The following is a 16,537-nucleotide window of genomic DNA, read 5'->3' as shown; positions in this document are numbered from 1 at the left end:
CATGCTGTCTTTTTTACACACACACACACACACACACACACACACACACACACACACACACACACTCACTCTGTAACCTTCTTATGTGTTCCTCTGCAGCGGTGTTTCCACAACGATAGACCCATTCTGGGACATCAGTCTGGACCTGCCAGGTTCGTCCATGTCCTTCTGGCCGCTGAGCCCAGGGGGCGACGGTGCGGTGCTGAACGGCGAGGGTCACGTGACCAGCTCCACCACGCTCACAGACTGTCTACGCAGGTGCGGAAGGACCGACCCCTGGCATGTCTTGGCGGCGTGACCTCATTCACGGGCCCGTGGTGCCAGGCAGGGTGTGACGACCCAGCCGTGGGTTCTGTACTGGTACCAGCGTACTGGTACAGCACTGATTCTGCCTCTGTGCATTCACAGCCTACATCCTGTGCTGTGTTCAGAGACTGAAAGCTTAGGAAGACTGACGCAGACTGCATGGAAACATGGACCGTAGTCTGTAGCTGTAATCTGTAGTGTCCAGTCTGTGGTCTCTCACTAATCTGTAGTCTAGTCTCTAAATCTAATATGCCCAGTAAAGGGGGGGGGGGGGGGGGGGGGGGGGTCGAAGGTTCAGAAATGTGTATTCGAAACAGTGGAGACCCTGATGAGAGAAGAGGGGGGGGGGTGTTGTATGGGGAGGTGCATGGCCATGTTTGCGTTTTCAGTTCATCGGGCAATGCGGCCCGTAAGACTAGTCACCCAAGCCGGCGTGCCAAACTACATACCACACACTCCTCACTCTCAGATGGCCTTCGTTTACAAAATAAAGTCTACATAGATTGAGTCCATTGTGAAGATGCCCATGTTTATATGTCTGTTATCTTTCTGTCTGTCTCTGTTGTCTTTCTGCCTGCCTGTATGTGTCTGTCTGTCTCTGCTATCTGCCTGCCTGCCTGTCTCTCTCTCGTTCTCCGTCATTCTGTTGTGCAGGTTCACTCGGCCCGAGCATCTAGGAAGCAGTGCCAAGATCAAATGTGGTGGTTGTCATAGCTACCAAGAGTCCACCAAACAGCTGACAATGAAGAAGCTTCCCATAGTAGCATGTTTTCACCTAAAAGTAAGTTCCATTGGCCAAACTACTACAAAGGGGCGTGAGGGGGAGGACCCCGTCATAAACTACCAGCTAAACTACTGTAAAAGGGTGTGAGGGGGAGGACCCTGTCATAAACTACCTGCTAAACTACTCTAAAGGGGCGTGAGGGGGAGGACCCTGTCATAAACTACCTGCTAAACTACTGTAAAAGGGTGTGAGGGGGAGGACCCTGTCATAAACTACCTGCTAAACTACTGTAAAGGAGCGTGAGGGGCAGGACCATGTCATAAACTACCTGCTAAACTACTGTAAAGGAGCGTGAGGGGGAGGACCATGTCATAAACTACAGTTGTGATCAAATTTATTCAACCCCCACTGAAATAAAGTGTTTTGGCCAGTTTGACATTGATTTTGATCATTTCAGTCATCTTATTTACAATTATATCAAAGAGGCACTTATAAATTAGACAAACATAACATAATATTTATGATGGAATAACCACAAATGTCTTTACTGTGCTCACATCATTATCAGTTTTATTCAACCCCCTAGTGACATTATTTTTTAGTACTTAGTACAACATCCTTTTCCAGTTATGACAGCTTTCAAGCGTGAAGCATAGCTTGACACAAGTGTCTTGCAGCGACCTATGGGTATCTTAGCCCATTCTTCATGGGCAAAAGCCTCCAGTTCAGTCACATTCTTAGGCTTGCGCACTGCAACTGCCTTCTTTAGGTCCCACCAGAGGTTCTCAATTGGATTTAAGTCTGGTGATTGCGATGGCCACTCTAGAATGTTCCAGCCTTTCATGTTCAACCATGCTCTAGTGGACTTGGATGTGTGCTTCGGATCATTGTCCTGTTGGAAGGTCCAACGTCTCCCAAGCCGCAGGTTTGTGACTGACTCCATCACATTTTCCTCCAAGATCTCCTGGTACTGAAGGGAATTCATGGTACCCTGCACACGTTGAAGCTTTCCTGTACCATTAGAAGCAAAACAGCCCCAAAGCATAATTGACCCCCCGCCATGCTTCACAGTAGGCAAGGTGTTCTTTTGTTCATAAGCCTGGTTCTTCCTTCTCCAAACATAGCGCTGGTCCATTGTCCCAAACAGTTCTAATTTAGTTTCATCTGACCACAGTACACTGTTCCAAAACCTTTGTGGCTTGTCCACATGACTTTTGGCATACTGCAGTCGACTTTTCTTGTTCTTTGGAGTCAGCAAGGGGGTGCGTCTGGGCGTTCTGGCATGGAGGTCTTCGTTATGCAGTGCGCGCCTTATTGTCTGAGCTGAAACTTCAGTGCCCACATCTGACAGGTCTTTTTTCTGTTCCTTAGCAGTCACGCGGGGATTTTTCTCCACATTACGCTTCAGGTAGCGCACAGCAGTCGCGGTCAGGATCTTCTTTCTGCCACGACCAGGTAACGTTTCCACTGTGCCCTTTAACTTGAACTTGCGAATGATACTTCCGATAGTGTCTCTTGGAATATTTAACAACTTCGCAATCTTTTTATATCCATTGCCATTCTTGTGAAGAGCAATAACCTCTTCTCTTGTCTTCTGGGACCATTCTCTTGCCTTCACCATGCTTGGAAACACACCAGTAGATGTCTAGAAGGAGCTGAGTATCACAGTCCTTTTAAATCTGCCTAATTGGTGCTTATCATGCTTGATTGCTGCTCGTTGACATCCACAGATGTTTTCAATACCTGATGGAAAACACTGGAATGAACCTCTGTTCTTAGGAGTGGTAGTCGTAAAGGGGTTGAATAATTGTCAATGAAGAAATCACAAAAAGGCCATTTAATACTTTATGACAAAAAAAATTGATGCTATCTTAGTTGCATTTAGTTCTTTAACAAGTCCTTGTAAGATTTCATTATGAACACAATTACAAATGTGCACTGAATTCCATAAAACCCTTCGCAGCATTGGGGGTTGAATAAATTTGATCACAACTGTACATGCTAAACTACTGTAAAAGGGTGTGAGGGGGAGGACCCTGTCATAAACTACCTGTTAAACTACTGTAAAGGGGCATGAGGGAGAGGACCCTGTCATAAACTACCTGCTAAACTACTGTAAAAGGGCGTGAGGGGGAGGACCCTGTCATAAACTACCTGCTAAACTACTGTGAAGGGGCGTGAGGGGGAGGACCCTGTCATAAACTACCTGCTAAACTACTGTAAAGGAGCGTGAGGGGGAGGACCATGTCATAAACTACATGCTAAACTACTGTAAAAGGGTGTGAGGGGGAGGACTCCGTCATAAACTACCTGCTAAACTACCGTAAAAGGCCGTGAGGGGGAGGACCCCGTCATGAACTATCTGCTAAACTACTCTAAAGGGGCGTGAGGGGGAGGACCCTGTCATAAACTACATGCTAAACTACTGTAAAAGGGCGTGAGGGGGAGGACCCTGTCATAAACTACATGCTAAACTACTGTAAAAGGGCGTGAGGGGGAGGACCCTGTCATAAACTACCTGCTAAACTACTGTAAAGGGGCGTGAGGGGGAGGACCCTGTCATAAACTACCTGCTATACTACTGTAAAGGGCCGTGAGGGAGAGGACCCTGTCATAAACTACCTGCTAAACTACTGTAAATGGGCGTGAGGGGGAGGACCCCGTCATAAACTACCTGCTAAACTACTGTAAAGGGGCGTGAGGGGGAGGACCCCTGTTCAGTTCCAGCTGTGTCCAGTCAGAAACAGCCTAGCAATTAAACTAAGTCAACCAATGCATGTGGGTTAATCTTATATAAGTGTTGGTCCTTTGTACAAGCGTTTGCTGTGTTATGATACATTTCCCACCAAGCGTAAGTTGTCCTTTCATCTCAGACCTTTCAGAATAATTGTCTAGCTGTAGTCACAGGCTGCTGCAAATGAACTTCTTAAATACCACATTCGGTTGCGGAGGTGTATGTGGAATGTCCTATATTAAACAAGGCACTGTCCCTGTGACGTTGAAAATGACTGTTTTCAACCCATTAACAGTCATTAATGCTTGAGAAATGGTCTGATTCACTGGTCATAGCAACATGGAGGCGTACTAGGTGAGCGATTATGCACATTATGGACGTCCTCACTCGTGGTCCAGATGTTTGTTACCCCAGTGGTTTTGTAGGCCAGAGTTCCTTGATTAGTCTGCAGAACAGACTTTCAGATGTAGGTGTTTCTCGTTATTTAGAGATAACAAGGTCCCTCTTATTGTAAAATAACCTGTCGTGGTTGGTGAACACTCATTTTGAAATCAAGCCTCTTAATTAACATCTCCTTAAAACTCTTAATGATTATTTTGCATCTGACCCAAGTGGCAGGTTCTGTAGAGATGGGCCCAGTTGAGTCAGAGGCAGGTTCTGTAGTGATGGACCCAGTTGAGTAAGGGGCAGGTTCTGTAGTGATGGGCCTGGTTTTGTTTATGAGAACAGGACCTGGTTTAGTTTGTGGGTTGGTTTTGTTTTGCTTGAACACGCTTGTTTTTTTCACTCCAGCAGTCTTTCGTCTCTTCAGCCGTGACATTTAGGGGATTAGAATTTTGCCCGAATATGTAGCTGCTTTGAGTGTAAACGTGTGAACTGCAGGCCATGTATCTTGCTTTCGAGAAGCAACCCAATGCAACTGGTTGGATCGCAATGAGGTTTCGACAAATGTTCAAAGCACTAGTGCCAGTGAATGCTTCAGAGCTTCAGAAGGTCCCTCAGTTCTGGGAATGCAGGAGGCGTTTGGATGATCTTGACCATGAGGAGGCAGTGGTGGTGGAGTTATCATATTTTTATGGTCATTCCAGATATATACAGTGAAACGGAATACTGTTCTACCAGGACAGTGGTGCTACACAAAAGAAGAAAACAAGTGTAAACAGTAAATATGACTGACATACTATACCAACAATAACATATATGGCGACATGTCATCGATGGTTCTGTATTCATATTCATATTTTTTGTTTACACTCATGTTCTTTCGTTATGTCAGTGGAGGTTGTTTTTTAATACAAAGTGTCTCTCCTCGTGGGCCGTGTCTGCCGACGCAGCGCTTTGAGCACTCTGCCAAATTACGGAGGAAGATCACCACCTACGTGTCTTTCCCTCTGGAGCTAGATATGACGCCCTTCATGGCCTCCAGGTGAGCCAAGACAACACACATACACACACACAGTACGGTACAGTCCATACTGAATACGGCCCTCCACAAATATGTTTCTTCTCATGTCAACGGCGTGCACAACAGTTCAGCAGCAGCAGACGTGCTGCGCCGCCATCTTGTTTGCGCTACCTCCGTCTCCCAGCAACGGCGGAGAGCTCACATGACTTCAGTGTTGCCTCAGCAACAAGTTGAGCAGTGAACATACATTCCTCGTGAAAATACTGCACTGAAGGTTTGAACGAGTAAGGAAAGTCGTAGAATGTAAAAGTGCATCTAAGACTTTGAAAGGTGAAAATAAAATACTTTTCCTAAAATAACCGCACGCAAGTTTCTGGACCGGACGAAAGGACCAGCTCTGAAGTTATTCTTACAACCTCGTGAGGATGTTTTCATTCTCACGTGTGTGCGAACCCTCAAATACACAGATATATACACACACACACAACCATGTGCGCATGCAGAAAGCTCGGGAAGCCATTTTGTGTCCATGCTCAGCTTCTGAATCTTGACAGTCTGTCCGTCTCCGGCACTTTGAGTCGTCGGCCACCTCTTTAACGCTCTTTTATACTCTCTTCATCTGGCGGTACTGGGCCCGTGTTATTGCTAATCTGGACCAGGCCTGAAAATTTAACGGGTTCACTCTTTATCGAGTGCAGTTAGTGCTGCCCGGTGGTTTGTTGCTGTATTTTCATTGGAAAGTAAAATTAACCAGACGTGTGCCAGAGACCAGAGATCTGTATTCTTGTTTGGCATTTAAATGCTCATGGAAACAGAAAATTGTGCTTAATTAATAAGTAATAATTAGTGTAAAAGTAATGGTATGAAAGCTTGTGCGTAAGTGTGTGTGTGTGTGTGTGTGTGTGTGTGTAATACATATGTATTAGATACATACACACACTCACACTTCCCTTTTCTTCCTTCCACAGTAAAGAGAGCAGAGTGAATGGCCAGTACCAGCAGTCAGTAGACATATTAAATGACAATAAGTGAGTAAAAGCTTCATTCATTTTGTAGCTACACGCGTTTAACAGGAAGTACAGCCGTCAATTAACTGCGTGCCCACAGGCTGTGGGTTTAGCCCACTCGTTTGGGTGTAGCCCACGCGTTTGGGTGTAGCCCACGCGTTTGGGTGTAGCCCACAGGTTTGTGGGTGTAGCCCACAGTCTGTAGCATCTCAACCTCTTGCTATTAATAGTTTTATTTTGGATACATACACATCTCTGGATTAAAGTTTATTTTATGTCCCTGCTGGTTGTCCCATAATTAAAGAACAGAAAACTTCAGGCTTTGATTTATTGTGTGTTTAATAGTTTCTGTCCACTACTGGTTATAATGGCCTCTAGTAATGTTGAAATGTTCCACACCTGAACTGGAAAGTCTCTCCGTGCTGGTTGTGTGTGACATGCGTGTGCCGTTCCTCAGGTATTCCCTGTTTGCCGTGGTGAACCACCAGGGGACGCTGGAGAGTGGCCACTACACCAGCTTCATCCGCCAGCACAAGGACCAGTGGTTTAAGTGTGACGATGCCATCATCACCAAGGCCAGCATTAAAGATGTCCTGGACAGCGAGGGGTGAGGGACACCATCCCGGCTTATGAAGAACCTGCTCAAGACGCCTCCAAACAGTGAAACAGTGATAACGAGCAGTTTGACATGCACGGACGGGTCTGGGGTGCATGTGCTACATTATGCCCTGTATTCTACTTGTGCAGAACCTTTTTATGCTAGTCTATATAACCCAGACGTGCACGTGTTCTGTGCTCTCATTGGTCTATTAGTTGGAAACAGAATCGTGAGTGGACGTGCTAATTGGTTGGTTTAAGCATGACGCGTATTTAAATCGGGCCCAATCTCAGTAATGGGTTTTAGTCTGGCAGAGATGGCCCTCCTCCTCGGTATGCTGCTGTTTCACTGACTCTTGGTGCATAAAATTGTTTAAAAGAGCATCAAGATTTATTTCCAGAAAAACACCTCTCAGGATGCAAATGCTCTTTGATTTGTAACCCCGTAAAGTTTGTTTACAGCTGTCTTCGGATTAGTATACGCCACATTGTCATGCACTGATTCTGGTTCATATACAAGTCCCCAGATTGGGGCGTGCTGGTGCCAACTACTGGTAGGCCAGAGAATAACAGCTGAACCATGTAGAAATTCTAGCCATCTCTACAAAGTGCTTGACAGGCATGGCTGCCTGGCTTTGGTCATAATTGTCATTTCTTTCAAATGTAAGATAAAGAATCAAAAAATAATTTGAAGTTCACATATTCTTTTTGTCTCTCCTGCAGGTATTTATTATTCTACCATAAGCAGTTCCTTGAATACGAGTAGCCTTACACGTCTGCTGATGGTGGAGCGCTTTGGTTATGCAGAGGGAGCAGTCAAGAGGGACGTCCACTCCCACCAGTAGAGGACGACACTGACACAAGCCTACCTGAGACTGACTACCCCAGCCTCCCTCTTGCAAGGGGCCAATGAAATATCAGACACAAAATTAAAATAAACGATTATTTAAAAAAACAAACAAAAAAAAACAGAAGAAGCATCGTGCAACACGTACAAATCAGCACTGAGCTAACTGATACTTGACGTGAGAAAGGTGGAGGAGGAAGAGGAGGAAGAGGAGGCACAGAGGTGGGAGGAAAACGGCACCTGGGACTGGGTCTGGGTCTTCATCTCTCCTTCCACTTTCTCTGCAGACAGAAAAAGGAGAGGAGGCCAAAATGAACAGATCTGTGAATGAGAGGGCACAGCTTTGACTACAGTATTGTTTTTGTAGGGTTTATTTTTATTTTTCAGTTTCCTTATTTCCTGTTTTGATGTCTTGTTTATCTTCTTGGTGCTGTCACTCTGATCAGGCATTAGAGGGGTGGTGTGCTGAGGTCTCGTCTGTACTGTATATGGAAGTGAATGCAAAAAGAATAAGTATTAAGATTTTTTTTTTTAAGAAATGATCGAGTATTCTTTGTGATATTTGTTATGAAATACTGTATGATTCAAGTATGATACTGTACGATATCTATTTTTTAAAAGATGACTCGTTGGGAGAGCCAGGGCGCGCGGGCTTGAGCTGGCCTGTTGCCGTGACCCGAGTCAGCGTTGCCAAGGAAACCTAAAACGTCTGGGCGCGTCCGTGACGTGTGTCGTGTTCGCGCGCCTCTAGCCCACGCGCGCTGGTGTCAGTGCGCAGGCGCCGAGTTCGTCTCTGTCTGAAAGTGAAAATGGCGGGCAGGTTATAAACCCGACTACCTTGGCTGTCACACGAAGGCAGTAAAACTATTTAATTTATTTTTGTTGAACCTTTTGTGTTCATCCGCGTTAATGGTCGAGGGGACCGGAGACACACGGACGAGATGGACCGGGACGGCACCTCGTAGTTCCACGCGCTTCACGCAGTATCCATGGCAACGTGTCGCTCGCACGCACGCACGCACGCTCGCTCGCTCGCTGCTGCCTCCGCACGCGAGTCCCATGCTGCTCTATTGAATCAGTATGCTGTTCCACGTGGAGCTAAAGAGAAACAAAAATAACATACCAGGGTAGTGTGTGTGTGTGTGTGTGTGTGTGTGTGTGTGTGTGTGTGTGTGTGTGTGTGTGTGTGTGTGTGTGTGTGTGTGTGTGTGTGTGTGTGTGTGTGTGTGAGTGAGTGATTTTTATGACTCAATATTGCTGACTGTATGTTTTGCAGGAAGATTTACATTGTGTCTCTGGTGTTAACACTGCACGCGCACAGCCAGCACGCGCCCGCTGTGTCTATAAAACACAAGACATTCAAGAAACATTGGGGGTGATTCTTGAAGACTAGTCTCTGGTCTGCTACACGTCATTCTTCTCGTATACCAGAAATGGACACGAGCGTAGACGTGCATGGTGCACAGTGACACGAGCGTAGACGTGCGTGGAGCACAGTGACACGAGCGTAGACGTGCATGGTGCACAGCGAGTGGCATGATGGCTTTCCCATAGAGAGCCACTCGTCGATATTCAGGGACGCAGCTGAAACTAGAGAGCACGACGTCTGTTTCAGTTAATAAAACTCAACTGCACCGTGGGCTTTTCGTGTTTCATGTTTCTCAGTCCTCGTTCGCGCACGTTCGCTGCGCTTAGTGTTTAGTGTAAACGGGTCCACCCATCGCAGGTATAGGCATGTATTACGTTTTTTATTTCAATGGGAAGAACATGAATGAACTAGAGTTCATGTTCCAAATGAACGTCTGGCTGCAGCATCTGGACGACTGTTTCCCCCATACTGAAGATCAGTGGACAGGCTAAGTAGATATTCAGACTAGCACTAGTCTCTAGAAACTTCAAACGTCGCTTAGATGTTGTGCAGATGATGCCTCTCGAAATCTCAATTTTTAAATAGAAGTTTTAAAGGCTAAATTTCACGTTTTAGTTATCTGGTTCGTCTCACTTTAAATTATGTGTAAATGTACAAAAAAACAATGCTTAAAAGTCAGATATGCAATCTAAAAAATAACTGCATACTTTTGCTAATTCACTTATCGACTACAGATCTGTCTGCAATTCTAATAGTTCAAACCAGGAAATGGCACTAAACCTGAAAAATGTGGATCGCTAAGATTCAAGTCTGGATTCTCTGTAATTCAGATGTTTGACCACTGGAGGGCGCTGTGTCATCGCTGAGACACGCTGCACCTGCGAGTGAAGCAAGACATGGATGGTTTGTCCTTACTCTACATCCCTCCTCGAGCTGGGAGTTATCTGTGTTTTAGTTGTGTTTTCTCATGCGTAGGGCAGAGACAGTCAACGATGGGCACGAGGAATTATGCAATTGTAGTGAAGTTTAATGAGCAACCAAATTTTACTTCCAAAAGCATCGAACAATCACTGACAAAAACGTTTAACAGTCTGATTTAGATTAATAACTAAATACATGAATCGATCAAAAATAGTGACAGTTTAAACATATTTCATTTTAATGTAGCATTTCAAAATCTGCATTGATTTAGCACGGGAGTGGGGTGATGGCTACTTCTGAGACAGTGACGGACAAACCCTTTTGGTATTTAACACGAGACAGATCACATATAGTATAAGTTTAGCAGAGAATCTCGGGTTTACATGGTAGGCTATGGCAGCCCGGTTGGCAGGACATCAATATGTGAAATGGTATGTGAGCGCTTCAATATGACACAAGATCTGTGTAGCAGGGAAGCGGCCGATAGTGTTTGCGCAATTCTTTACACCATCAGACTACAAGATCGTTTTGCAGTAGATAAAATATGCGGTTTGTTTCAATAAAAAAGACGGACTCTATCGTGATGTAACTCTACCAAGTGTTTTACTTAAAAAAAAAAAAACAGTCTCGTATTAGCTGAGGAATAAACAGAGAAACACCACAGGCGATGAGGGGGACACAGTTTACACTTTGCGCAGTGCAAAAACACAGCACCTTGCAAACTACGTGTCGACAATGTCCCAGCGTGGGAAAAGGCACACCGAGCGACCACAGTTATATAAAGCAGATGAATGTGACCACACACACATACCAGTAACCTGCTGTGTGATCACAACTAGGACCAGTCTGGAGGCTCCCCAACAGTCTGGAGGCTCCCCAACAGTCTGTGATGTCGAGGACAAACAGGAGTTGTTGAAGCTGAAACCAGCAGCGTGAAAGTCCGCCGGGGTGCACGTCCTAGCCCTTCGCAATTCATTGTGTGTGTGTGTGAGAGAGAGAGAGAAAGACCATATCCCACCATGTATCACACACTTGAGTTTCAAGTCAGATAAAGCAAACGTGGGGTTTAAAGAGGAGACCATACCATGTAGGCATGTTAGGGGAACTGTGGCAAGGAGTCAACCAATAAAGGTCCCATGTCTCTTCTTTATATACACACAGTGTGTGAAATCAGCACTAAATGGAACGGTATCTACAGCAATAACAGTGACCCGTGCTGTATAATATGGTGAAGCTCATAAATTACTTTTGCTCTGATCATTCAATAGTACAATAACCTGGTCAGAAGTGTCATTGTACTAATATATTTTCAAGAACTGAGTTTTTGTGAATAGCCAGGGGTCCTAAGGCCAGCTCAGATAAACTAGTAAAATTTCAAACATAGTCACAACAAGGACAAGACATCTCCTGAAATCTGTATACGTCTATACATTCTAGCAGCAGTTTGGTTAGTGGTAAACCAGACCATATGCCCCCCATTCTAAACTGTAGGCAGGCTACATAAGAATAAGAGAAACTCAGTTCACATAAACAACAATTGCAGTTGTCTTAACAAATAGTGTCTACCACTGTACATCATAGTTTGGAAAGCATATTTTGAACAGGAAAAGTTTAAGTATAAATCTGTACATTCTGGCAGAAAGTTATGTAGACATTCAGTGCCATTTTAAAGATACCAAACATTCACAGGTTACGTCACACTTTAGACACACATTCATTTTCCAATAGTTCAATTGTTTGACTTCTTCGAAGAATAAGTCAAGATCTGTCAGTGAAAAACATCTGCAGTTGCTCCAGTGTTTCAAATCAAGAGAAATACAGTTTCAGTAATCAGATTGGATTAAAAAATGAGTGGTGTGCAGTTATGTTTTAGAGTTGGATTTGTGGATGTGTTCTTGCTGTGATCAGACTGTTCTCCTAGGGTAACATCACAGCCCATACATGGTAGGGTGTGGTGTTGGCATGGCCTCCTGTCTGCACAACTGATCTTCGCGATATCCCATTTGAACCAATTCCATCAAAACACTTCAAGGTTCAGGCTTGTCTGATCCAATAGTCTGAAATATCATCAGAATTAGGATGATTAGGATTAGGATTATAAATGAGTCTGAAAGCCTGAATATGAGGGCAAGAGGATAAACATGACTTTGGTGGGTTTCAAGAACACCTATGAATGGACAAAAAAGAAAGTCAGACCTTTCCAGCTGGAAATGAAACTAAATACCTCTCACTAAGTATGCCTCTTAAATAGCACTTGATTCTGAGGATTCTGTAGACTTCTCAGGTTTGTCCTTCTTTTCCTTGTACGAGTGAGTGTGGTTTAACCGTGTGTCCACAGGGTTTGGCTTCCCTCTCTCAAATACTGGTCTGCAGGTCCCCATTCAGCAGTGTGCTCTGAGTCTCGGTGGGATCGTTCATCATGCGGGACTTGTCCTGTCTGCTGTCACTGCGTTCAATCTCATCCAGGCCACCTACCTTTTTCAGGCACAGAACATTCTGGAAGCTCTTCTTAAAGTTCTCCGACAAGAAAGCATACAGTATGGGGTTCGCGCAGCTGTTGGCGTAGCCCAGCACGACCACGAAGGCGAAGGTGCTTCTCAGGATAGGTGTGCTCCTGATGGTGCCCGTCACGGAGGTCACGTTGAAGACGTAAAACGGCAGCCAGCAGAACACGAAGACGGCCACCACGATGGACACCATGCGCGTCACCTTCTTCTCCGAGCGCTTCCTCTTGGAAGAGCCCACCCGAATCCCTGAAGACTTCACCTTGACGATGATGAGCAGATAGCACAGGCAAATGACCATCAGCGGCAGGAAGAAACCCAGGAAGAAGGTATAGAACATGAAGGCGGTGTAGTAGGCCTCCTGTGGTTCGGGCCAGACGATGGTGCAGAAGCAGCCGTCTGACATGGTGATCAATCCGCTGTAGATGACAATGGGCATGTTGACCAGAAAGGAGATCCCCCACACTGCCAGGTTGATGGTCTTGGCGACCCGTGGCTTCCTCCACTTGGTGGACTTGATGGGATGCACCACAGCCAAATACCGGTCAATGCTCATCACCATTAGGCAGAAGATGCTGGTGAACTGGTTGAGGGAGTCGACGGTCATGACCACACGACACAGCGGAGCGCCAAAGGGCCAGTGGACCAGTGCCAGCTGCATGGCAATGAAAGGGAGGCTCATCATGAAGAGAACGTCTGCTACGGCCAGATTGAGGATGTAGATGTTCGTGACGGTCTTCATCTTGGCATAGCGCAAGATAACGTAGATAACCAGAGTGTTTCCGCTGAGCCCCACAGCGCACACCACAAAGTAGATGAAGGTGATGACCACTGTGCCGGTCTTGGTGAAGTGATTCGTGTCGTTCTTCGATATCTCATCCGAGTCATTGTTCAGCATAAAACTTTCATACATAAGGGGCTCGGACAGGTTTGGGGGAGACGATGCAAAAAGCCACGGCTCCATGGTTCTCGTCCCACAGATTCACAATGTCCTTGTATGTGACACATCACCTGAACAGATAAGAAAGATGAAGGCGAGTGAGACATTAGAACTACACAGGCACTTCCTGCCTATTTAGTCTGTCCTTGGGTATTACCAAATATCATTCCAGTGTTGGCAATATGAACCATATTGATTCTGGTTCTTTATAAATGTGCTTGACACTCTGGCTATGTCTTGATATAGGCTAACGTTTATCTCTCGGTGCCTGGCAACCCAGCATGGCGACTGGTGATAAGTGATAAAGCTGAGGAGGAGTTTTGCACTTCTGCTGATGCACGTTGGATCTTTGTCTTCGGAGGCTGAATTAGGGATATCAGATAACCTTATAGCAGATGGTCATACACTGGATATCTTCCTTCTGCTTTTACGCAACTATTCTTGGTTGATTGTTGTTGATAAATTATGGTGAAAAATTCGGTGCTGTAGGTTAAGTAAAATTAACTAACCAACATCAGAGAAAAGCACATCGCTTACAATCACTCAACTGATTTCAGGCCAGTAAGAATCTAAATGCACAACAAAATAGGCAGTGCAATGATGGGGTTTTGTTAAGTACGTTCAACCTTTAACACTGGCCACTGAAATGGCTTCTTGTATGATCCTTGTCTCAGCCACTGACCCGGGGAAAATTGTCACATTTGCTATAGGCGACCCTGTGGGGTCACTTCGTATGACTTCATTTCTTACAAGGGCCATGCTTGCACCAAATGAGTCCCGTGTAAGTAATTGAAATGGGTACAGAACAAAATTGGGATCCTGTGGACTGCACGGCTGCGAAATGGAAATGCATGTGATAGAGACTGAATAACAGGAGCCCGGAGATCGGTGATGATGTCAAAATCTGGCGTTTTATTGCAATCATTTGTCATGGTGTCGGCAGGATGAAAGCGTCTGGATTTGCATACTGAATTGTTGTGTTTAGAGGTAAAGATGATAGAATGTGACAGGCATTTGCTTGGTGACTGTTCTGTGCTTTATAAAAAATACTACACTGTGTTACACAAATAAACTTTTAGAAAGGGAACATTTCTTATATCCAGTACCTCCTATTGTATATCCTTTTATTTCATGTTTAATAATGAATACCAGAGATCAATACAAGAAAATAAAATATCTAAACATCTCTCTATGTAAAACCATCCTTGTCTTAATGTTAGAGGTTATTGTTTCTGGTTTTGTGAGCATCTTTTTAAAAACATCTTTAATTAAACAGTGTAGATAGGTTGTCTACATATGATGGTTTTGTAAAAGCAAACCAAAAATAAAATGTAAGATTATAAATGCACTATGATTCCAACCATATTATATACCAATCAGAGTTTTATACACATAAATTATAGACAACATCGAAAATTATTTCGCTTTTGAATATAAAACTGATTAGACTTGCACGGTTGCTACGTTTAAAACACTTGAAATGAAAGAAAATCAATCACCCTTGGATCGTTTTATCTTCTCTTGAAAAGTTTAGTCCATATGAATCCTCTAACAGTAAATTAACCTTTACTCTGTTCATCATGAAATTCGTATTTAATAAGAATTTTACTAAATATAATGGTACATGAGCCTGTTAGGATTTAACAGTCTGACGGAAACATGAGCGTTTCTTACCTGTACAGAGAGCACTGCACAAGGGTATTCCAGCTGTGGTCATTGTGGGGACATGGAGCATCATACGCTACACTGAAACGCTGCACGCTGCTGTTGTGAAGTGAGTTCAGCCGTGGTGACTAAATAGTTACGCGGCACGGGGGGGTCCGATGAGGCACGAGACCCCCGGTAGCCCAGCATTCAAATGAAGTGGAGATACCGGGGTGGAGGAAAAGAGCACCGCAGTGATGAGACCACGCACCGGTATGATCCTGCAGAGAGAGAGAGAGAGAGAGAGAGAGAGAGAGAGACGCACGATGGAACGGTTTAGATTCCAAGCAGCTGTTCATGCCTGTAGCGCGCGCCGCGCACACGCAGCCACGGTCTCGTGACTCCACCCATCCTCGTGCGTGTCTCGCGCCTCCGTATCCAGTTTGACGGTATTAAGTTTAACGTCGTTGGGAGTAACGGGGCGACGACTTTATGGATTTAGTTTAAACTAATGTCCTACCTGAAAACCACTGAATAAACATATCACGAGACATTATTGTGGATAAAAAATTGGAATAGTAGATTATTATTCTACAGAAAATGTATATTTAATTAGCAATTCAACCTCATTTATGAAACGTTACCCAGTTGGCAGGCTTTAAAAAGTATTTAACAAAGTATAGGTATACCAGGGGTGCTCATTACGTCGATCGCGATCGACCGGTCGATCGCGAAGGAAGTGTCGGTCGATCGCGAAGGAATGTGCGTAGATCGCGTCACATAAAATAGTAGTAGATGAATCGCACATCTGCTCTGACGGTTGTATTTTGATTGACATTCACGGTAGCCAATCTGCAATCCACTCAACAAATTACGTTCGCCACCCCCCCCCCCCACCCCCCCGCTCAAAAAATTACGTTCGCCGCCACCCCCGGTAGATCTGTCTGACTTGGTCATCTTATAAGTAGCTCGCAAGCTGAAAACTGTGAGCACCCCTGGGTATACCTTTCTTAAAGCAAAATGTTAGCTTCAGTTACGTGACGTTTAATCATCCATTTGGGGACAAATCTTCATATAAACACCTAAAATGACACATGAAATTGTATTTGAACGAAAGAGACAGAATACAAGCTAACCACAGAAATACCAAGCTGACTTTCTGGTAACGCTGCTATGGTAATATGGAGATTGCACGATGCAGCTAACTTTAATAACTGATGAAGATTCTTGCATATGCAGAAAATGTTGACTTTAGCAAGTAAATATTAGCAAATTTAGCATTCTTTTGTTGGTGGCTGAAATAGAAAGTTTACAGGTAAAAGCCTGATAACAATAGCAAAATATAGGTTGTATTTTTTATGATAATATATCACAACATTTAACATTGTAACACATAAAATACCTTATAGCTAAAACAAAGTAAAGCAAGGAAATGTAGTCAATAATACATATTGTTGATAATACATATTATTAATATCATTTATTTACCACATATGAGTGCAATTGTTTTATGACCTTTGACCTTTAGTCATTTAACAA

At 44.4% G+C, this 16,537-nt stretch overlaps 2 protein-coding genes across 2 annotated transcripts in view; one reads left to right on the top strand and one right to left on the bottom strand.

Moving 5' to 3' along the window:
* Positions 1–7,777, top strand: part of LOC143487874 (ubiquitin carboxyl-terminal hydrolase 22-like) — a 28,984-nt gene extending 21,207 nt beyond the window's left edge. The window contains 6 exon segments of the mRNA XM_076987144.1: positions 100–258; positions 961–1,087; positions 5,099–5,190; positions 6,138–6,197; positions 6,634–6,783; positions 7,497–7,777. Of these exon segments, the coding sequence (XP_076843259.1) occupies positions 100–258; positions 961–1,087; positions 5,099–5,190; positions 6,138–6,197; positions 6,634–6,783; positions 7,497–7,539 (631 nt within the window). The 3' untranslated portion in view covers positions 7,540–7,777.
* A 2,224-nt stretch (positions 7,778–10,001) lies between these two features.
* LOC143487880 (somatostatin receptor type 2-like) lies at positions 10,002–15,323 on the bottom strand. Its single transcript, XM_076987157.1, has 2 exons — positions 15,029–15,323; positions 10,002–13,425 (listed from the first exon to the last, which is right to left on the bottom strand). The coding sequence occupies exon 2, from the start codon at positions 13,376–13,378 to the stop codon at positions 12,266–12,268; it is 1,113 nt and encodes a 370-aa protein (XP_076843272.1). The 5' UTR covers positions 13,379–13,425; positions 15,029–15,323; the 3' UTR covers positions 10,002–12,265.
* Positions 15,324–16,537: the final 1,214 nt, after the last annotated feature.

Source organism: Brachyhypopomus gauderio, chromosome 2, assembly GCF_052324685.1.
Source record: "Brachyhypopomus gauderio isolate BG-103 chromosome 2, BGAUD_0.2, whole genome shotgun sequence".
Taxonomy (NCBI): Eukaryota; Metazoa; Chordata; class Actinopteri; order Gymnotiformes; family Hypopomidae; genus Brachyhypopomus; species Brachyhypopomus gauderio.
The sequence above is the reverse complement of the archived record's forward strand: the minus strand, read 5'-3'. Positions and strand labels throughout refer to the sequence as shown.

What these genes read in the sequence shown, in the direction of transcription:
- LOC143487880 (XM_076987157.1), bottom strand. Translation starts at nt 13,378, where the DNA reads ATGGAGCCGTGGCTTTTTGCATCGTCTCCCCCAAACCTGTCCGAGCCC.